At 37.3% G+C, this 24,562-nt stretch overlaps 1 protein-coding gene across 3 annotated transcripts in view; it reads left to right on the top strand.

The window, feature by feature from the left end:
• Polr3D (RNA polymerase III subunit C53) overlaps positions 1-24,562 on the top strand; it is a 354,052-nt gene that overhangs the window by 290,618 nt on the left and 38,872 nt on the right. For all 3 annotated transcript variants that reach the window (XM_067142235.2, XM_067142236.2, XM_067142234.2), the window contains one exon: positions 16,769-16,885. In XM_067142235.2, the coding sequence (XP_066998336.1) occupies positions 16,769-16,885 (117 nt within the window). The remainder of the gene's footprint in view (positions 1-16,768; positions 16,886-24,562) is intronic.

Here is a 24,562-nt window from a genome sequence, read left to right as displayed (position 1 = left end):
TCCTGAATTCCTCGACGTAATTAACATGTCCCCTAATTTCTTGTTAATTAGATAATTAATTCCACAATTAATTTAATTTCCAAATATTATTATTCATGCCTTCCTGAAATGTGATATCAAAGCTTTTATGCACACCTGTTGGAGAATGTTTATTAAGACGTCGAATCTGAAGTTGTAATATGACAAAAGATTTTGAATGTAATACTTCTCGTGGATGAAGAGTTCAACCGTATTAAATTTTTTCCCGTCTTCTCTTACGGCGATAACATTGTCTCACCCCTCAACAGGTTATACAAAAGATAAACAAGAAAGTCGTCCCTTTGAGTTCTGCTGCCGACACTCCACGCGGAGCACCTGGCGTACAGTCTGGTCTTATAAATTCACTGCCAATTACAATAGACCTAAAATGTCACAATATATATATATATCTATCTGTATTTCCAGGCAATGCCTTATTCCATTATCACCTCTATTTCTATACTTTTATTAGAACATACGGCATTGTGAATTAGATCCGCTGATTGTTTTAATCTCATAATCATTTTTCATCACCATTTATTTTAAACTCTAGTCAGTGGTTATATTTTAATTTTTAATTATCATGTCGTGTCGTCCATTTTGTACCATTAGGGGCTGATGACCTTAGATGGAAAATCAGTTATGTGATAAAAATTGTTTATACCTGCTTGATAGCACTCCAAGTCGTAAAGCGGGTTCTGTAAGCCAATGGTTTAAGGATGATAATATTCTAAATTGGACTGGCTCATCCACAGTCCCAACCTAAACCCAATAGAGTACATGCGGAATGAGTTAGAACAACTTCATACCAGACCCCACGCTCCAAAATCAACACATTCTCTTGCTATGCCTCTTCAGGAAGAATGGATTGCCATTCCCATAGAAACATTGACACCTGGTAGAAAGTCTCCCAAACAAAGTCACACCTGTAATAAAGGCAAATGGCGGACAAACATCTTATTAATATCTAGTATTGAAGAGCATGTTACAAGCAAACCGTGTCTTTAGTTTGAGGTAGGTGTGTGGATACTTTTGATCAGATGGTGTATTTACAGTATATGCTGCCCTAAAAGTCAGGTGTTCACCATTTATTATTTTCATTATTTATTAAATTTAGAAATGCTGCCTGCTAACAAAGGTAGCCAGTAAGACTCCGAATACAATCATAAATTTGTTAAAGAATAGTGTAGAACACATACATGTATAATTTATAGTTCTTTATACCCAGAAGTCGCCGGGCTGAGTGGCTCAGATGGTTAAGGCGCTGGCCTTCTAACCCCAACTTGGCAGGTTCGATCCTGGCTAAGTCCGGTGGTATTTGAAGGTGCTCGAATACGACAGCCCCGTGTCGGTAGATTTACTGTCATGTAAAAGAACTCCTGCGGTACTAAATTCCGGCACCTCGGCGTCTCCGAAGACCGTTAAAGTAGTTAGTGGGACGTAAAGCAAATAGCATTATTATTATTATTATTATTATTATTATTATTATTATTATTATTATTATTATTATTATTATTATTATTATTATACCCAGAAGTCACTGGATGAAATAGGAGGCTATCACATATTGAACCCTCCCATTACTTTTTGTGGCTATAAAAGGAAATACGGTGAGATAGCTCCAAAATATCTCGGCTTTAGAAAAATGATGACTTATACAATTATTGTTAGTCTAACTTTGATATCTCGAAGGAGGCTGAAAACACTTCGAGTTATCAAATATTCAAGGTATAGGAATACTATTTCATCTCCACCAATACCATTATATTCTCTTTACAGTCTAGTGTTTTAAAACCAGCTTTATGATGTCTTAAAAGGGAACATTCTCACTTTGGATACTTACAAATTTGTTTTGAAGAGAAGTCTGTAATTTTCCTTTGCCATTTTCTTTGTAACACTATACTTTCTACATGCCTCTCTAGCAATTGGACAGCACCAAATATTTCCTCGACAATTGATGGCTGTCCTTGAATAAAACTGCAAAATCTGGCCAGCAATCTAGGAACTCCCAATTTACACATCACTCCATCCTGTCAACAGCTTGCTGAGTGTTGTGAAGTAGCTTGACCAAGCCAGGAGCTCCCAACATACACACCACTCTGTCCTGTCAACAGCTTGCTGAGAGTTGTGGACTAGCTTGACCAAGCCAGGAGCTCCCAACATACACACCACTCTGTCCTGTCAACAGCTTGCTGAAAGTTGTGGACTAGCTTGACCAAGCCAGGAGCTCCCAACATACACACCACCCTGTCCTGTCAACAGCTTGCTGAGAGTTGTGGACTAGCTAGACCAAGCCAGGAGCTCCCAACATACACACCACTCTGTCCTGTCAACAGCTTGCTGAGAGTTGTGGACTAGCTTGACCAAGCCAGGAGCTCCCAACATACACACCACTCTGCCCTGTCAACAGCTTGCTGAGAGTTGTGGACTAGCTTGACCAAGCCAGGAGCTCCCAACATACACACCACTCTGCCCTGTCAACAGCTTGCTGAGAGTTGTGAAGTAGCATGACCAAGCCAGGAACTCCCAACATACACACCACCCTGTCCTGTCAACAGCTTGCTGAAAGTTGTGAAGTAGCATGACCAAGCCAGGAACTCCCAACATACACACCATCCTGTCCTGTCAACAGCTTGCTGAGAGTTGTGGACTAGCTTGACCAAGCCAGGAGCTCCCAACATACACACCACTCTGTCCTGTCAACAGCTTGCTGAGAGTTGTGGACTAGCTTGACCAAGCCAGGAGCTCCCAACATACACACCACTCTGTCCTGTCAACAGCTTGCTGAAAGTTGTGGACTAGCTTGACCAAGCCAGGAGCTCCCAACATACACACCACTCTGTCCTGTCAACAGCTTGCTGAAAGTTGTGGACTAGCTTGACCAAGCCAGGAGCTCCCAACATACACACCACCCTGTCCTGTCAACAGCTTGCTGAGAGTTGTGGACTAGCTAGACCAAGCCAGGAGCTCCCAACATACACACCACTCTGTCCTGTCAACAGCTTGCTGAGAGTTGTGGACTAGCTTGACCAAGCCAGGAGCTCCCAACATACACACCACTCTGCCCTGTCAACAGCTTGCTGAGAGTTGTGGACTAGCTTGACCAAGCCAGGAGCTCCCAACATACACACCACTCTGCCCTGTCAACAGCTTGCTGAGAGTTGTGAAGTAGCATGACCAAGCCAGGAACTCCCAACATACACACCACCCTGTCCTGTCAACAGCTTGCTGAAAGTTGTGAAGTAGCATGACCAAGCCAGGAACTCCCAACATACACACCATCCTGTCCTGTCAACAGCTTGCTGAAAGTTGTGGACTAGCTTGACCAAGCCAGGAGCTCCCAACATACACACCACTCTGTCCTGTCAACAGCTTGCTGAGAGTTGTGGACTAGCTTGACCAAGCCAGGAGCTCCCAACATACACACCACTCTGTCCTGTCAACAGCCTGCTGAGAGTTGTGGACTAGCTTGACCAAGCCAGGAGCTCCCAACATACACACCACCCTGTCCTGTCAACAGCTTGCTGAGAGTTGTGAAGTAGCATGACCAAGCCAGGAACTCCCAACATACACACCACTCTGTCCTGTCAACAGCTTGCTGAGAGTTGTGGACTAGCTTGACCAAGCCAGGAGCTCCCAACATACACACCACTCTGTCCTGTCAACAGCTTGCTGAAAGTTGTGGACTAGCTTGACCAAGCCAGGAGCTCCCAACATACACACCACTCTGTCCTGTCAACAGCTTGCTGAGAGTTGTGGACTAGCTTGACCAAGCCAGGAGCTCCCAACATACACACCACTCTGTCCTGTCAACAGCTTGCTGAGAGTTGTGGACTAGCTTGACCAAGCCAGGAGCTCCCAACATACACACCACTCTGTCCTGTCAACAGCTTGCTGAGAGTTGTGAAGTAGCTTGCCAGGAAGACTAAACTAGGATTTTAAATTGCTATCATACGCAGCTAGTCAAAAAATACACTCTGACTAAAATGTACAGATTGCTTACATAAGGGGACAAGTTATGTTCAGATTCATTTTAGAGGAGCTAAATTTTCGTGAGGTTGATTTGTACACATAAGCATAATATTAAACGTGATTTCGATTTACAGAAACACATTTTACATCTGGGCTTGAAATGCCCTTCGACGTATCCGAAAATTCAAGTAATAGAACCTTGAGTTATAGAAAATATACGACTCGTAAAACACAATATTCCATCAGGAAACTAAAATCCCTTCGAGATATTCAAGTTTTAAAGTTTGAGTTATAGAAGTTGGACTGTATATAAAAGTGGTTCATAGTGTTGCTCTTGTAGACATGACCTTGTCAAGAAGTAAGGGCAACAGCTTAGTGGTCTAGTAACTGAGTCTCGCTTCCATTTGACTTCTCGGAGACAACTTAGCAAACGAAGTGGAATTCAGTGAGATGCTATGAATATTGTTGTAGCTTATGGAAAATAGAAAGTACAGTAGAACTGTCAGTCAGCAAAAAGGTTGCTTCTAGATGTGGTAGTTGATGATGTTTTGTTAAGGGGAGATACTGAGGAAGTGATAGGAGATTAAAAGGTGTTCTTGACAACCGTTAAAAGGGGAAGGGTGAAGTTGGAGTGGGTTTTTTTTATTAGAAAAGCCATAGCATGCAGTATAGTTCTTGGCAAAGACAGATATAAACTAATGATGTGGGTATAGATTTATTGGTTGCACAATGAACATGAGAATTGTCTCAGTGCGTTCATGATGTGAAGGAGCAGTGAGGGTGACGCAGATTATTTTATAAAGCAATGAGTAAGCCTGTGAACATACAAAGAAGGCATATCAAATTGGCTCCAAACAGAAATGATGTGAAGAGGAAGACTCTAGTAAAGAGTCTTAGAAAAATAGTGAAAGGAAATGAATAGTGTTCTGGGTAAACCGGATGAATTCACTGTAGATGCTCGGGTGTCACTAGTCAGATGGAAGGAATACCATATTTACTTGCATATCAGCTGCATTTTTTATGCCAATTTTAAGGCCGCAAGCTTTGTTGGCTGTTGTGCGAAACATTTTTTCAGACAAAATTTTTCAAAGACCTGGAGACAAATTGAAGCCAGTGAAACTATTATTAGAGAGGTATTTATATGATAAGAAAGATGTTCTGCACTATTGCCAGTACAGATTTTAACTAGTACAACATTATAACAGGGGCTGAGACCGGTATATCGACCATCAAATTAAGCATGGTAAATATTGCTTGAAAACATAGTTAAATAAGTTGGAAAAACTAGTATAAATGTTTCATATAGTCAATACATTTAAATTTGTTCATAATTCAAAATGGTAAAAACGTTAGATTAAAACAACAGTATATGTTTCGGCCTCATTAGGTCATCTTCAGCTGAAAACATGTACTGTTGTTTTAAACTAATATTTTTACAATTCAAAATGGTAAAAACGTTAGATTTAAACAGCAGTATATGTTTCAACCTCATTAGGTCATCTTCAGCTGAAAACATGTACTGTTGTTTTAATTTAATATTTTTACAATTTTGAATTGGGACTAAATTTAAATGTATTGACTAGGTGTGTAACTGTACAAGAGTATGATCCCCAGTTTTAGGTTAGGAAATGTTTATATACGACTATCTCCCAATTTTAGGTTGGGAAATTTTTGTATAAGACTATCTTCCAATTTTAGGTTAGGAGATTTTTGTAAAATAATTTGTAATATAAAGTAGTAAATATCATGTGAGTTTTTAATTGAGATATAAGAACATAATATTGTAAGAAGAATATGTAATTAGGGAATATTACATATGTGCATCATTATATTTTGTATACATTTCTTTTTAGATAAGAGTCTGTAAACATGGCCTAGCAGTAAAGATTGTGCAACCTGGTAAACAGCGACTATATCGGGAAGGACGGTTAAAGTCAGTTAAAAGTGTTACAACATGTGGTTTAGAAACGCGGGGTACGGCTGGGAAGTGTATGCTGAAGATGGTAATTCATCAATGTGGATAAATGTGCAAGATCGATGTTTGCGGGTTGGCAGCTTGGTAACCAATCTGAAAGCTCCGATTTAGAGCGAGGCTGCCTTGACTACGGAATGCTTGAAGATGTGGCAGTGGTAGTGTTGTTTCCAGTGGATTTTGGCAGACTCTACGCTACATGGAGCGAGCCTATATATTGTACCAGGAACCGCCAGTGGTCTGGAACATAATGTAATTCAGTGCGAGGTACTGCAACTTACACAAAGTCACAGCTGGAACTGGAACTTGTGTTGAGAGAGCGAGTAACTACGTCACGAGCTCCACACAAGGAACTCGCCTTGCTGTGTCGTGCCGATCACGTGTACAGCACGTTACTACATGGAAAGGAGTGGAATATATTTTTACGTTATTTTGATCCGGATAAGCTATCAAATAATGGAGTACGTAATTTTGTAGCAAACATATCCAAATTTCAAGTAAATTGGCCCAGGGATTTAAGAGTATTTCCACTTCAAATGAGATCAATTCAGCCACGAGGAGACTGAGTCTGACTCGGCAGAATGATATAAAAGAACAGCGATTTGCCAAGTAAAGATCAGTTCATTACTCGCAACTGAAGGAACAACATGATGTTATACGGAGTGACTACGCCGGGTTCGAACATAGCCGCCGTGAATGAGGTTCGCCAGTAGGAACTTTCCAGTTCAAAAACAATAAAGGTGTTTTTTAATCCACCTCTTCAGTACTTTTATTTTCACTTATAGTGGTTACATAAAGAGACTATCAGTTAAATGGGACATGTTTCTCTGTAAGAGAACATTTTTCAGTATCTACTGACATTTCCTGATAAGGTTTCAGACAATAATATTGCCTACCGATGCTAAGGGCCACTTCTTCAATAATTCACCTGATGCTTCTGTTTCACCTTATGCTCACGAATTCATCAGCGGCCTTGAGTGTGTTGTATTTATTACATTCATGTTTGTGCTTGTGTTCATGCCCTCATGTCGTTCGCATTATGTTATTATCACTTTGGTATTCCACTAACATTTTTAAATGAACTATTTTAATTAGAATTTTAATGGAAGAAGTTTTAGTCTCCAACAAGATTATAGTTTAATCATTGACAGTGTTTCCATTAACATGTTTGTATAATGTATCATTTTTCACATTTTTATGTCCCGAATTTTAGTAACTAGCTAAACTTTTAGCTCTCATATTTAATATTAGATGTACTCTTGAAGATTGTTTTTAGGCTGAAGATGCTCTAAATTGGGGGGAAAACATGTCCCAGTTAACTGATAGTCTGTTTATGTAACCACTATAAGTGAAAATATTAAAAAACACCTTTATAGTTTTTGAACTGTAAATTTTCAATACGAACCAAAAATGAGATTTATAACATGTAAAATGGTTGGAACTTTGCCTAATTGTTGTCAGAAGAGTTGTGTTCAAAATGCTACTTTCGGAATTAGACAATTTTTGGAAATTACAATACAAACTTAGTCTTCACGAACTATGAGGAGTATTTCGAGAACGTGTGACAGTTCTTAAACTGTGGAATAATGTACAGTGTTTGAACTTCAACTCATTTGAAAGCGAGTGTGTAGAACTTGTACTCACACCAGATTTATTTTTAACTTGGAACATTTGTAATTTAAAAGCATGTGCAGATTAACACAATTTTCGAGTGAAATAGATAAATACCTAGTCTGTTAAAGCAAATAACACAATAAAAGTGCTTAAAGATTCGTATTTATTAAGTGTTGATTTCTTTTCATAACACTCTGTTTGAACGTACAAACATTCATGAGTTTAGAACACTTCTACTGTTATAAATAGACCTTTTCTTGGTCTGTCATACCAATGATTATATTAGAACTGTGTTTTTCCTTTGAACAGTTATTCCGATAAATGAACTTTCATAATTTTTCTGCCAGTGTTAAGAACAGTGAACAAGTGCACATAACAAAATACCATGCATACTTTTATGAAGTGCAAACACGAGTTATTTTGAATAGGATGCCACTAAAGAATCATAGTCAGTTGAACTTCTTGTGTTCGCTACACTATACAGTATTATAAATTTACTCATTTGGGACAAATATTTCAGGTTCCCTATGGGAATCAACTTCTACATCACATGTTTTATTTATGACACATACTATACATTAACAAAGAGATGTGTAGAACTAAAAATGCACCAAAGGTTATGAGGGGATTTGTTAAGTATAAGATTGGTGTTTACTCATAAGTGAAAAGGTCCAAGAGATATTTGGCAGTGTGAGGAAAAACCGCTGGGGAAGAGGATATCAAAGAGCTCAAAACATGTACGTTATATCAGGTGAAAATAAATAATTAGTTAAATAACTCTAAGTAATGACAAGGCTGATTATAAATATCAAATGTGTGTTTATTGGAGTAAAGATTGTAGTCGATATGGATCATTCCAATATCAAATCACAGTGGTCAAGTTAAACTGTACCTGACACTTAGTAAGATGAACAGTTTTACACACAGCAGGAATGTTTTCATGATGGATCATCGTATTGCAAAGATACGTGGAACAGGTATTGGTGGCAAATTTTCAGTGGATTCTCATTGATATGACACCAATTTTAAGTTTGTGGTTATTAAACACGCAGAAATGAAGAACAATTGTACAGCTGAAAGAAAATAGGGGATAACTAAAGCCAGTGTTCCGCGTTAGCTTGAAGACAAAGATAGCTTAAAAATGCGTAATGTACAAAAAATGCATTCAGTGGCCTGCAAAAAGGACGCTTTAAAGAAGTCTAAGATTATATTGTGAGGTATGTGCATAAAACACGCAAGGCCGGAATGGCCATAACATGGCGCAATAAACTCGTTGACCGACAAAGTCCACGTCTACGTTGTACATCTAGCCGCTGAAGTCGGCCGAAGCTGGTAAGCGAGACATGTGTCTAGTTGCAGGCGGTTGTACCTGATGCTTAGGAAAAGTAACATTTTTATGGTCAGCAGGAATATTTTTCTGAGGAATTGTCGTATTGTAGAGACGTGGAAGAGGTATTGCCGGCAAATTTTCAACTGGTTCTATTTGATATTATGATGCCAATTTTAATTTAATGGTTATGAAACTCGTGGAAATAAAGAATAATGGTGCAGCCACAAGAAAATACAGTGTAATTTAAAGCCAATGTTTGGGGTTGGTGTGAAGACAAAGATAGTCCAAAAATTTGTAATGTACAAGGGCATTCATATGATTTCACAAAGCACTTTTTAAGCCTGATTTAATTTTTTGAAGGAAGAAGAGTGGGGGTTGTTGAATCCAAAAAGAAGTCATAGGAAGATTTTGGTAATAACCTGGAAAGACTAGGTCAAGCAGCAGGGAAACCTTTCTGGACAGTAATAAAGAATCTTAGGAACGGAGGGAAAAAGGAAATGAAAAGTGTTTTGAGTAATTCAGGTGAACTCATAATAGATCCCAGGTAATCACTGGAGAGGTGGAGGGAATATTTTGAACATCTTCTCAATGTAAAAGGAAATCATCCTGGTGGTGGTGTGAACAGCCAATCTCATGGGGAGGAGGAAAATTATGTTGGTGAAATTATGCTTGAGGAAGTGGAAAGGATGGTAAATAAACTCCATTGTCATAAGGCAGCAGGAATAGATGGAATTAGACCTGAAATGGTGAAGTATAGTGGGAAGGCAGGGATGAAATGGCTTCATAAAGTAGTAAAATTGGCGTGGAGTGTTGGTAAGGTACCTTCAGATTGGACAAAAGTAGTAATTGCACCTATCTATAAGCAAGGGAACAGGAAGGATTGCAACAACTATCGAGGTATCTCATTGATTAGTATACCAGGCAAAGTATTCACTGGCATTCTGGAAGGGAGGGTGCGATCAGTCGTTGAGAGGAAGCTGGATGAAAACCAGTGTGGTTTCAGACCACAGAGAGTCTGTCAGGATCAGATTTTCAGTATGCGCCAGGTAATTGAAAAATGCTACGAGAGGAATAGGCAGTTGTGTTTGTTTCGTAGATCTAGAGAAAGCATATGACAGGGTACTGAGGGAAAAGATGTTCACTATACTGGGGAACTATGGAATTAAATGTAGATTATTAAAATCAATCAAAGTCATTTATATTGACAATTGGGCTTCAGTGAGAATTGATGGTAGAATGAGTTCTTGGTTCAGGGTACTTACAGGGGTTCGACAAGGCTGTAATCATTCACCTTTGCTGTTCATAGTTTACATGGATCATCTACTGAAAGGTATAAAATGGCAGGGAGGGAAATGTAGTAAGCAGTTTGGCCTATGCTAACGACTTGGTCTTAATGGCAGACTGTGCCGAAAGCCTGCAGTCTAATATCTTGGAACTTGAAAATAGGTGCAATGAGTATGGTATGAAAATTAGCCTCTCAAAGACTAAATTGATGTCAGTGGGTAAGAAATTCAACAGAATTGAATGTCAGATTGGTGATACAAAGCTAGAACAGGTCGATAATTTCAAGTATTTAGGTTGTGTATTCTCCCAGGATGGTAATATAGTAAGTGAGATTGAATCAAGGTGTAGTAAAGCTAATGCAGTGAGCTCGCAGTTGCGATCAGCAGTATTCTGCAAGAAGGAAGTCAGCTCCCAGACAAAACTATCTTTACATCGGTCTGTTTTCAGACCAACTTTTGCTTTACGGGAGCGAAAGCTGGGTGGACTCAGGATATCTTATTCATAAGTTTGAAGTAACAGACATGAAAGTAGCAAGAATGATTGCTGGTACAAACAGGTGGGAACAATGGCAGGAGGGTACTCGGAATGAGGAGATAAAGGCTAATTTAGGAATGAACTCGATGGATGAATCTGTACGCATAAACCGGCTTCGGTGGTGGGTCATGTGAGGCGAATGGAGGAGGATAGGTTACCTAGGAGAATAATGGACTCTGCTATGGAGGGTAAGAGAAGTAGAGGGAGACCAAGACGACGATGGTTAGATGATTGATGTTGGCTTACTTGGAAAGCTGTAGGCTTCATCGTGTACATGTTTGTTCGGTTAACTGTGGAATTTTAATTCTGTTTCCCTTCGTAATTTGTGACTAATTTGGAAATATTTTCATTCGGTTTCCTGCAATTCTCTTGTCTGTTCATTTAGTTATTTATGCATGGAAAATTTGGTTTGCTATCGTTGCTTTTAAAATTATGTGTGTTACCGTGTTTCTGGGATGATTGAAATGTTTACGTAGAGGGACAGGAAACAAATTTTAGTTTAGTGAGATTAATTGTAGTATACCTACTTACAAAGAAAGTGGTGTCATTCTTAACGTACTGATCCGTTTTAACATTTGTGATTTATTGATTCTGATGTGAACTGCAGACTGTGTTTATTTCTCGGTACTGTAAGAGTTACTTTAGTTTGTAATCTGAGTGTGTTTTCACAATTTTAATTATTTTAAAAATAGAAATTTGTTTTTTATTTGAATGAATTTAAAAAGAAATATATTTGTTTGTATAAGTTCTACTACTTGCTTATTTTATTGCATCGTAAGAATTATTTTACATTGTTATCTGAGTGTGCACTCATAATTTTAATTATTTGAAAAATAGATTTTAATGCATAATTCAGATAATTTATTTTATCATTAAATATTTTGTTCTTAATTTTGTTTATTTTTCAATATATTGCAGAAAGTTATAAATCTTATTTAAGTATCATTCATAAATATTTTGTTTTCTTAATTTTTAATAAAGTTTCATTTACTCAATTTTAATTTCGCTTTCATTTAGTAGTTAGCGATATTGACCTGGCAGCCCCTCAAGTAGTAAGTTAAGATCCTGCCCTCTTATCCTTTATGTTCTGGCCCTACACGTCGGAAAATTTTATGCTGCTGCCCCCAATGGTAAGTATTTTGTGCCTTGTGCTCATTTTGTCATTTCATGAGTGTTTATTGTTGTGTATGTCCTTGGGCGTTGCATATTTGATTATTGTTTGGTTGAAGGAGCTATACCAAATTAATGGAGAGTTGCTATAGTAGCCTCTGTGTATAAAGGAAAGGGTGATAGACATAAAGCTGAAAATTACAGGCCAGTAAGTTTGACATGCGTTGCATGTAAGCTTTGGGAAAGCATTCTTTCTGATTATATTAGACATGATTGCAAAATTAATAACTGGTTTGATAGAAGGCAGTTCGGATTTAGGAAAGGTTATTCCACTGAAGCTCAGCTTGTAGGATTCCAGCAAGATATAGCAGATATCTTGGATTCAGGAGGTCAAATGGACTGTATCACGATTGACCTATCTAAGGCATTTGATAGGGTAGATCATGGGAGACTACTGGCAAATATGAGTCCATTTGGACTAGACAAAAGAGTGACTGAATGGGTTGCTATATTTCTAGAAAATAGATCTCAGAGAATTAGAGTAGGCGAAGCTTTATCTGACCCTCTAATAATTAAGAGAGGAATTCCTCAAGGCAGTATTATTGGACCTTTATGTTTTCTTATATATATAAATGATATGAGTAAACAAGTGGAATCAGAGGTAAGGCTTTTTGCAGATGATGTTATTCTCTGTAGAGTAATAAATAAGTTACAAGATTATGAGCAACTGCAACGTGACCTCAATAATGTTGTGAGATGGACAGCAGGCAATGGTATGTTGATAAACGGGGTTAAAAGTCAGGTTGTGAGTTTCACAAATAGGAAAAGTCCTCTCAGTTTTGATGGGGTGAAAGTTCCTTTTGGGGATCATTGTAAGTATCTAGGTGTTAATATAAGGAAAGATCTTAATTGGGGTAATCGCATAAATGGGATTGTAAATAAAGGGTACAGATCTCTGCACATGGTTATGAGGGTGTTTAGGGGTTGTAGTAAGGATGTAAAGGAGAGGGCATATTAGTCTCTGGTAAGACCCCAACTAGAGTATGGTTCCAGCGTATGGGACCCTCACCAGGATTACCTGATTCAAGAACTGGAAATATCCAAAGAAAAGCAGTTCGATTTGTTCTGGGTGATTTCCGACAAAAGAGTAGCGTTACAAAAATGTTGCAAAGTTTGGGCTGGGAAGAATTGGGAAAAAGAAGACGAGCTGCTCGACTAAGTGGTTTGTATTAAATAACACTTGTATGTTTTATTATTCATCCACCAATTCAATACAATTTAAAAAATTAGGACATTGTCCTTATCAAAGTTGTTAACATGAAATTAATATGTTATATGGTACATGTTTCAACTTTGATAAGGACAATGTCCTAATTCTTAAAATTGTATTGTATTGAATAGGTGGATGAATAATAAAACATACAAGTGTTATTTAATACAAATATTTTCAATACGGACCCAAAAATGAATTTTATCACATGTAGTAAGTGGCATGTTCCGAGCTGTCAGCGGAGAGATGACGTGGAATGACAGTAGACGAATAAGTTTGACTGGCGTCTTTAAAAGTAGGAAAGATCACAATATGAAGATAAACTTGGAATTCAAGAGGACAAATTGGGGAACATATTCATTTATAGGAGGGGGATTTAGGGATTGGAATAACTTATCAAAGGAGATGTTCAATAAATTTCAAATTTCTTTGAAATCATTTAAGAAAAGGCTAGGAAAAAAACAGATGGGGAATCCGCCACCTGGGTGACTGCCCTAAATGCAGATCAGGATTGATTGATTGATTGATTGATTGATTGATTGATTGATTGATTGATTGATTGATTGATTGATTGTCAAGCTAAACATTCAAACTCCCATGTAATTGATGCAATTATGCTGACAATAATGAAGATTTCACATAGACAATTTTACAGTATTTAAATTTAAATTTGAGGCATCCAATGACTCAGATATGTACTGTATTAATATTATGTCACTAGCACATATCTAGGTTATGTTAGTCGGGTGATCTGTAAAAACAGCAGGGGCCATTAAAAAGGTCCCAGGAAGAACACTGGAACCCTCTCTTGAAGAGGACAAAGCATTGAAATAAAACATAATCTAAACTTGATTGAAATATATAAGCAAGGTAGGGTAATGCTATCTTATTCTTTCATCTATGAAAATGGGGTAAATTTTATGAACAGAAACATATAGATAACAATAAAAGAGATACTAGCTCTTACGCGCTTGCGGGGCTGGTTTTCCTTTCTACTTCTTTTTGTCTTTGTAGAGTATATATTTTTTGCTTTTTGTACTTGCTTCTTTTATTCCTTTTCCACACACTTGGATCATCCCTTCCTTTTTTCCTACTTACGTCCATATTAATTTGACAACTTGAGAACAAACAAATCTAAATTAATATTCAATCTATTAAGACAAATCTACTATATCGCAGTTTTCACCGTTACTATAACATGCAACATCCAGCTGTTAAATCATTAGTATCGACAATGAACATGACATTGTCACCAACATAATAGTTTATAGTGCATAGTGTATGTGTTTGTTGATATGGAGAAAGGGCTTCAGCTTCTTGCAGATATCATTCAACACTAAGCATATGGGACTTACATCCTTTCATTACAGATTGATGTAATAAACCTTATTACACCATTTTTCAGCAATAACTCATTTTCAACAAAATATTGCCTTAGGCCCTCTTTTTCATGTCCAGAGCTGCATTTGAAACCCTTGATGTGTTTGCGATTCATGTTCCTGATATGGTCAGTTCATGGACTGCTGCGCGTACTACCTCTCCTTCTCTTCTCCTTCGTCTCTTGCATTTCCATGTTCAAAATAGAATGCACCAAGATGTTGAACTTGTTTGGCATGAATTCATAAAATGGTGGTGAATGTGGTTGCACACACCTATATATTGCTACCTTCTTCTGTTTGCACAAAGTGGGATATCGAAATTTCCCACATTCATGCATCAAATTTTCCCCCATGATGTTCAGTTTTCTGTGGTTGAATTGAAATTTGTAATGATTGCATTTTGTTGAGTTTTGCTTATTCTTTCATAAAACAGTGTATGAGAACATCTGCAGTCGGCATGTAACAACGCCATCATTGTTCACACGCTACTTTGGAAGTGAGCATCACTCGCAGATTCCTGCATTTTTAAATTTATTTTTCATCCATTGCGAAGGTGCATGTGCCTTTTTTTCCTGGCTGTCCGACCAAACTATTGTTCAAAATCTTCTTAAAATTTAGTCATGGTCTTTGTGAAGCACAACGTAAGTCACACACTATTGTTCTACCAGCTGTAAGCAGCCTAGTTTCTGCATCATATGTGACATCCAAGAAAGCCAGTGGATTGGCCAAAATGCATATAAGATATATTCGAAATAAATACACGGAGTTACATCACATTGCAGTTAAATGTAGTTTCCAGATTTCTGGTAACATGGGATTAAGATGCATTGAGACTTAAACGATGAGAGAACCTATAAATTATTTTATGAAAGCAAAAAATGAAAAATAATCTATTTTGGATTTACATTGCTTTAAATAAGCTCTTTGATTAGCCGTGAAACACAGCTAGCCAATACGATACAACAACCAGCTTCACAGTTCCAGTAATGAACAGTTGACTCAATCATACAGAATCTGCTTTCTTCTGAGGCAGTTACTGGCATGTGTTAACAGCAAAACTTGTTTAGCAAAGCTGCAAACGTGTTAGGATCTGTCTATAGTGCAATCTAGTAGGAAACAATAAAAGTACTTGATATCATCATCATCATCATCATCATCATCATCATCATCTAAGCAGTTTCACCACATCAGTAATGCAGTTTGTTACTTGGAAGGCCTCAGACAGACGTATCCATCACTTTCCTTATGGCTCAGGTGTTTGTAAGTGTGTGGAATGTTGAGATTTGCTCTATTAGGGACAGATTCTCTTCAGTCCTTTAAAGAAATAATAAAGTTAAACAGCTGTTTAAGCAACGTATCATTGCTCTCCAGAGTCTATCGGAGGCATTCTGAGAGTAGTTGCCACTTGAGGAGGAGGAAGAGGACCCACTCTAGTGCAGGGGGCAAGAGAAAAGGTTAAGGGAAGAGGAGGAAAGATCCCCTCGCCATGAGGTATCAAGAAGGAAAAATTGAAAAACCAGTGCTGTTTCCTTCACAAACATGGAGTTTTGCGCTTTTTAATTGTCATTTCTTGCTACCATCAAATTTTTTACTTAATGTTGTAGTTTGGATTATGGTTAAAACAGTGATTTTTAACCATAAACAGAAGAAAACTAATTGATACTCAGGGACATAGAAATAAACATATCTGTATTGTTATGGTTGATTTGCAAACGTTACGTAAAATGTTGTGAAATGTTGCTATGTAACAGGCGAGTTATGGATAAATGTTAGGCCATAAGGACCACCATAGTTGAAAGTGTTCAAAAACAATGGATAAAACTATGAGAAATGTAGAATGATGTAAAAGTTAATGGGTGGCAAAATGAGCAGAAGTGTTTTGTATCTTCTGCCATTCCTTGGGCCGTTTCCAAAATAAAATACTGTAATGGCAGCGCAAGCCACTTTGTCCCATTCCTAACCACCTACTACTGACAATTGTGAAATTGAATCTGTTCTTTGAATTGAGCTGCAGTTAGTATAGGTCTTATGGCGACGATGGGACAGGAAAGGCCTAGGAATGGGAAGGAAGTGGCCGTGGCCTTAATTAAGGTACAGCTGTTGTGAAAATGGGAAACCACGGAAAACCATTTTCAGGGCTGCTGACAGTGGGATTCGAACCCACTACGTTTGAAAAAATATTGTAACTAATACTTGCATATACAAAGTTTTATAGTCAAATTTTTTTCAATGTTGACAGTTTTGAATCTTTGTATAAATGGGTTCTTTCCTTTTTTAATGTACAGTTACCAGATGCTCTGCCTGGTCTGAAGCAGGAGGTTAATTCAGGACCTGCTAGACCTTCTACTTCGAAACCATCATCAGCTCGAAGTACAGAAACGTCAGAATCTTCCACTGAACAGGTAATTATCTACTCTTCTAATATAGATTATTTTGTCCTGTCGTATACTGTGATCAATTAAATGTTAAGGCCACTGCACTTCCATCCTCAGAGTAAGATTATTTCAGAATGTTTACTACTTTATTGCATCTGAGGTATTTTTAAAACACTGCATTCTACAAAACAAAAAAAAAAACTATTTTTATAACTGGGAAATTAAAGAAAAGCTTCTTTGAACTTGAAATCTGTAATATTAATGTGAAAACTGTTCTTGTACTTAAAATGAGCATATCATCAAGGTATGTGTGTATGATTGTTGAAGAAAGTTGTATGTATTTCTTATAATATTCATTAATAAGAATGTCTGTTCGTAAATGTATGTAGATCCAAGGCCGTGCCCACGTGAGGGGGTTGCATACCACCGAAAAGAAAAGGAACTTGACAAATTTAGCAGCAGATAAAAGTTTTTGAAATTTCAGGCATTAAATCAAAACTATTAGGAAAGCAAGCATCATTTAAAAGTAAAACAATAAAATTTAACATATGTTAAATGTTTCTCTATGAATGTAGTGAACATTTTTACTGAAAAGAAAGTAAATGAAAATATTTAATTTGTTAATAAGTATGGGATGTTTAATTTTAATAAATTATGCACCATCATTCAATTATTTACCTTCCACATCAAGTTATTCTTCTTTGGGGCCTTTTATTAGTGTCATATAGATACAGAAAATGGAGAACATGAAGTCTTAATTCAGTTTTTTTCCGGATTGAAACGTGTTGTTGTTTCCTGTAGAATATTGAGTATTGGTGTTTGTCGCCTTGACAAAGAATACTGCAATGTATTCGAAACGTCTGCAAACTGTACGTAATGTACAGAAAACAACACGGCTCAACCCGGGAAAAGAGGTAAATAATTCTACACACCGTAGAAGCTTCACCCTCTTAGTGCCAGGCCCGGTTGTTCTCAGTGTGCCAAGAGTGCCAGACAGATTTAGGGAATTTTACAGGTTCTCACTCTCACTTGTTTCGTATATACGCGTAAAGTGTCAACCACGATATATCGTTGTTTGGATAGCACGCAATTCTATACGAGTTTGTCTGGCTCTCTACAGGTTAATATTATTGGTGGTGTTGAAATACTGTATGTACGTGCTTGTTCTTAATTTTTAACCTAAAAAATAGGGGAGGGTGTATTAGGTGAATTTGTTTACATAATATGGGTTAGGTGGGCATGGTTTAAAAGCAAGGAAAAGGAACATCCAGCCTACTTCAATCAACACACAAAATAGTAATTTAAATATATACTTTATTTATGCAAAAGTGATACTAGCGCATTTAAACAGGTTTGGATCTGCCTCCCTTCCTGCATTACAGCTGACTGGTCACATGACTAAACGCCATGGCCACCCTCACTGCATACGCCCAACACCACGCATAACTCTAGGATGCGCATCATTGCAATGTCAGAAGTCTTGCGACAAAGCAGTGAAATATTCTAAATTCCCATGGAGGGAATTAGATATTTTTCACCAATAGAGCATGTCAAAAACATACCAGATGTAAGGCTTTTCAGGCGTTTGCTCTATTAACCAGCGTTTTGTCTTAGGTCTGACACTAGACTCGTCTGAGTGGGATGTGTCAGACCCTACCCACTGACGCAGTTCCTTGGTCAGTAATACTGTTGTTTAACGCTAGTTTCTGAGAATGTGGGGCATTGCGGGTCGGATTCGCTGATTGTTTTAACTTCATATCCAACCATTCATTCTTCATCACATTTTCCAATTCTGGTCAGTGGAGGATTATGGATTTTTAAATTGTCATAACATTTCGTCTCATTTCGTACCATTAGGGGCTGATGACCCAGATGTTAGGCCCCTTTAAACAACAAGCATCATCATCATCATCAATGTTGAAAGTGGAATTTCACGATATTGTTATTACTTACTGCACTTAACTTCTACCAACATTAAAACATACCATTAGAAACCTTTCTCAGTGGATGTAAAATAGTCACTCAGATACCAGTTGGCTACACTGCATCCCATGGGCAAGCCAATACATCTGTAGACTGATTCTTTAATTTCCTGTTGTGTATGTTTATCAGGAACTCAAGGGAGACTTCATTATTTAGTCAGATCATAGAAAGAATGATGAACTCTTCTCAGAAGAACTCTTAAGGTTTCACCTTACTTTTTCCCCGCCTGCTGGCTCTTCAGAAGTGTGTGCGCGTGCGTTTTGTATTCAGGAATCATTCAAGGCAAATATTTTCGCACTGCAAGTTGTGTGGTTAAGCTTATTTTTAATATGTATAACTTTGCTTTCTCAACGATGCATGTGTTTCTCCATTCATCCCTGTTTTTATCTCCTCGTAAGATGTGTATTATTTAATGTAACACCTTGTGTAAAAAACTGGGTTATATGAAGGAGTTATATCATGTTCAAAATCATGCTTTCACGTCTCTGCACAATATTTAAAATGAAATTTTACCGTTGGTCTTTATAGCTATTGTTGAGAGTGAAGGAGAATTTCCTGTTTTGTATGTTTATCAGGAACTCAAGGGAGACTTCATTAGTTAGTCAGAACATAGAAAAATGAGAACTCTTAAGGTTTCACTTTACTTTGTCCTGCCTGCTGGCTCTTCAGAAATGTGTGCACGTGTGTTTTATATTCAGGAATCATTCAAGAAGAACACTTTCGCACTGCAAGATGTGTGGTTAAGGTTATTTTTAATATGTATAACTTTTGTTTTCTCAACGATTCATTTGTTTCTATACTCGTCCCTGTTTTTATCTCCTTGTAAGATGTGTATTGTTTAATGTAACGCCTTGTGTAATATAAATGCCTACATGCTTGCCTATTCCCACATTTTGGCTGATGATGGCGCAAATCAGCGTTGAAACTAGTTCCAAGTACAAATACATGTTATAAATAAACTATAACATTTTTGTATTGAAAAGGTGGACCGTTTTAAGTTTTCCTATCATCTTATATTCCCTGACGATATGATGAACAGTCTGGTGTGGAGCTCCACAGTCACAGTCTGGATTAGGTAGCCTTTTCCACTTATGGGGAGCGGCTCTGCACCGGCCATGTCCTGTTCTGATTCTATTCAGGGCAGTCCAGGTCGTGCGTGGTAGGTGGGATCCACTTGGAAGTTCGGGACCTGAGAAGAAGGTATGAAGGCGTACATCTGTTGTTGCTTCCCGTCTACTTTTCCACTCATCAAGAGATTTAAAATCCTTAGCATCCATGTTAGCAGCATCACGCAGAGTTGGATGGCGTGATTTCAGTCTATTAAGATTCAGAAGTGGCAGGTGACTGTTCGGGGTAGAGTAGGATTTCTTGAGATCTTGTGGAATTCCTTCATAACGGCATTAGATCGGCGTAGATCAGGTGGCATTATACCAGTTAGCAGTGGAAGCCAATGAACTGGAGTAGATGTGATTACGCCAGATATGATGCGCATTGTGGTATTAAGCTGGGTGTCAACAAGCCTTGTATGATGACTGTTCATCCAAACAGGTGCACAATACTCAGCACTTGAATACACCAAAACCAGGGCTGAAGATCGCAAAGTGGTTGCTGAAGATCCCCAGGTAGTTCCACACAGTTTATGAAGGATGTTATTTCGAGACTTCAACTTTTGTGCTAAGTTCAGGAGGTGTTGTTTGAAGGATAGTTGTTGTTTTTTTTTTTTTTCTTTACTTCGCACCGACACAGATATGTCTTATGGCGACGATGGGATAGGAAAGGCCTAGGAATGGGAAGGAAGCGGCCATGGCCTTATTTAAGGTACAGCCCCAGCATTCGCCTGGTGTGAAAATGGGAAACCACGGAAAACCATCTTCAGGGCTGCCGACAGTGGGGTTCGAACCCACAATCTCCCGATTACTGGATACTGGCCGCACTTAAGCGACTACAGCTATCGAGCTTGGTTTGAAGGATAGTGTACGGGTCCAAGATGACACCAAGGTATTTTGGGTTCCAGTTATGACGAAGAATTCTCCCTCTGAAACTAACATTCAGTTTCACGTTCGCCAAACGATTATTTAAATGGAAGCAAGACACTTCTATTTTACTCACACTGGGTTGAAGTCTCCAGATTTTGAAGTAATTTTCCGGTAAAGACAGGTCTTTGTTCAGAATCTCTTCAGTCGTCTCCATTACCTGAGCTGTACAAAGCTAGAGCCAAGTCAGAAATTAACTGTAATGAACCCAAAATTACCTACAGTCAGATAATTGCACAGAATTCATAAAAAGGAGGTCCCCATTCGACCCATAATTAATAGTATGAATAGTCCTACTTATAAAACTTCTCAATTCTTACACTAATTCCTGAAAAAACATTTCAGATTTCATAACTTCAACCCTATAAAGAACTCGATTGAACTTTGCAATTCCCTAAATAAATTCAGTCTGCATCCAAACCACGTTTTATGTTCTTTCGACATCACCAACATGTACACTAACATCCGTATCAATAATACTATTGACATCGTTAAAAACAACATAGCACATTGAGTAAAATCGAAATTGATGAATGGTTAAAATTACTTAGTTTCGTTTTAGACAATAACTACTTCACCTTCAATAAGAAAAGTTACAAGCAGGAAGGTTTGGCGATGGGAGACCCGTTATCTGGTGTATTAGCCGATATATACTTAGATAATCTCGAACACAGTAAGATCATTAATAACATCAATGGACTCTGTCTTTGGCATCGCTATGTCGATGGTACCATAGCAATCATAGACAAACAAATCAACAACAGTGATAACATACTATCATTTCTTAACAATTTGGATAATAACATTAAATTCACTAAAGAAGATGAGATCAATAGCTCTTTCAATTTCCTAGACATCAAAATCACATGAGTATCAAACAGGTTCGACTTCCAAATATACAGAAAACCCACCTTTTCTCCAACAACCATAAAAAATGATTCATTACATCCCAACTCACATAAAAAAGCCACTTATCAGAGTCTAATATATAGAGCATTTCAATTTCTGATATCCTCCACTAAGTAAAAGAAAGAATTATTGTTCATTAAGGAAATAGCTAAATTCAATGGATTTAACAGATATAATTGACAAAATCATCAACAAAACCAAATTAAAACTAGCTACAAAGTTAAATCCATTGAAACCCGTCAAACCAAAATACGCTAAATTCACGTTCACTAACCATAAGATTTATCCGATAACCAATCCATTAATGAAGCACGATGTAAAAATATCCTACACAACAAAAAACACTAATCACAATTTATTCTTTAATCATAACTCCATTAACATCACAGACAACAGTTACTCTGGATAAGGAATATATAGATTGGAATGCTCTACATGTAATTTTTCTTATATTGGCCAAACTGGCCGCAGCTTCTCCACCAGATACACCGAACATTACAATGCTCAAAGACACGATAAATTCTCCGCAATGGCGAACCACATGAGGGACACAGGACATAAATTCACTACAATAGAACAAGACCTTCATATTCTCAAAAGAGTCGATAAAAGTAAACTTATGACAGAATACGAAAATTTATTCATTTTCCTCGACCAACATTTCAATAAAGAGAAGAACCTAAATGACATTGTTGATAAAATAAAAGCCCCTTATATGAACAGATTTTAATTCTATTTCAAAATTCAATTCCCCTCACCAATATATTCTTAAAAACTTTCAAACTCAAATTAATAAGCATTTCCACCTCCCCTACAGCTAATGCACTCCCCTCCCTTCCCCTCACAGCTAGTACCTCTAATTCAAATGCAACCAATAAACCCATAGCCACACCCACTCTAATATCGCTCCCTCCAATGGCTCCTCACCAATACAATACGCGCAGTAATACACTTTCCTCTTTCTCTCCCACCAATAGCAGCTCCCCTCCAAGTGCTACGAACAAGCCAATAATCACGCCTCCGCAAACAGTTCCCCCTCCAACACAAACCTACAGCTACAACACTCGTAGTAAGAAGTCTACAGTTGTCAATACACTTAATTCATAACGTACAACCTTCACCTCATCAAATGGTAAGTATACACGATCTCCGCTAAACTTTTTAAAAAATCTTTTCACACAATTAATACCATGTTTCTGGTTTCCTTTTGCAGATTCAACTGACAATAAACTCATATTCTTGACAACATTTTAACATCGCTTCAAATTGAGATGGTCCACAGAGGTCCAATTTCAACACTGTTCTGCAACCTTTAATCTGCAACTTTTTATCTTCTCATCAATGTGTTGTACATTTCTAACATATGCCTAATGACTTTCGTCTTTTGTCTCCTAGAAATGAATATAGTGATCTCCTGACCAACCTTCAACATTATTCTCTCAATATTACTTTTTGAATAAATATGACTGATTTTCATTCTCGTCAGAGTCTAATTGTAACCGCGAATCGCTCAACTTAATTTTATAGCAATCTTACTACTTGTTCATCACAGTCTGTTGCTTTTGTCCATTTTACTTGTAATAGCAGCCTTTTAATGTCAATAATTTTAATACTTTCACCTTTCTAATTCTTGACATTGTAAAAAAAGAATTTTTAACCCAACATTGTTATTTTTATTGTTAATTTTAGTTTAAGTCTCTTCAAGACTTTTTTAAATCAATCTCATCTTATTATATGTTTTTCAAGTGCTTATTTTTATTCCGAAGTTAAAACAATGGCTGATAATGCCTTCATACTAGGTGAAACATGTACCATTTTTAGTTAATAGATCAATGTAAATCATCCAAGACAATGAATTTTTGTATTGATTAGGTGGTCAATTTAATAAATAACTTACTGTTATTATTCTAATCAAATATCAATATGGATCAAAAATAATATTTATTACATGTAATATTAGTTATGCTGCCAAGAAGAGCTTGCTCAAACAAGTTAAATGTTCTGAAAAGGGAAAAGGTACTTGTAAGAATGAGTTCAAAAATCACCATGTTAGAAAAACTCTGGGAGAAAAGTCCTCTAAAATCACATTTAGCAAGGGATCTCACTGCCCTAGACTCTAAAATGGTACTGCTCAAATCCAGTTTGGCAACAAAAAGGATTGATGTCATTCTGTCAGTAAATATTTACAAGTAGAAAATATTTTAGAAGACCCACCTGTGTCCCAGAGAATAATTTTTGATAGTGTGAAACACGTTGGTGTTCGAGGAATGTTACTATTACAAGATATTAGAATCATTCCATATTGACAGTTTTCACTTTACATAGGTAAAAAATTGAGTGTATCCTCCTAATTCAATACATCATATAATTCCATGTTAATGTAGAGTAATCAAATTCAAACATGTTTTGGCTCGTTTGAGCAATCTCAATGAAGGGGGGGGGGGGGGGAGGGTTGAAATAATTTACATAATACAAGCTAAAATATGCCAAAAACATAATAAAGGAACAAATGAAAAAACAAAACTGAGACATGACGGAAACAAAATTAGCACAATATACAAGATTTACATCATCATGTGGAGCAAAAAACAACTTGCAGCGATAAAATACAGTGAAAACAGGGGTTAATACAAAACATAATTGAAACTTTAAACTGTGTTAACCTAAGAAGAAAAGAAATGAAAACAAATGATACAGATGGAAATGAACAATAAGTGAACATAGCGACGTTGCGGACCTCATAGTTTACAAAATATTGGTTTTATAACAATTCAAAACA

The sequence above is a fragment of the Anabrus simplex genome, chromosome 2, assembly GCF_040414725.1.
Source record: "Anabrus simplex isolate iqAnaSimp1 chromosome 2, ASM4041472v1, whole genome shotgun sequence".
NCBI classification, from domain to species: Eukaryota; Metazoa; Arthropoda; class Insecta; order Orthoptera; family Tettigoniidae; genus Anabrus; species Anabrus simplex.
The sequence above is the reverse complement of the archived record's forward strand: the minus strand, read 5'-3'. Positions and strand labels throughout refer to the sequence as shown.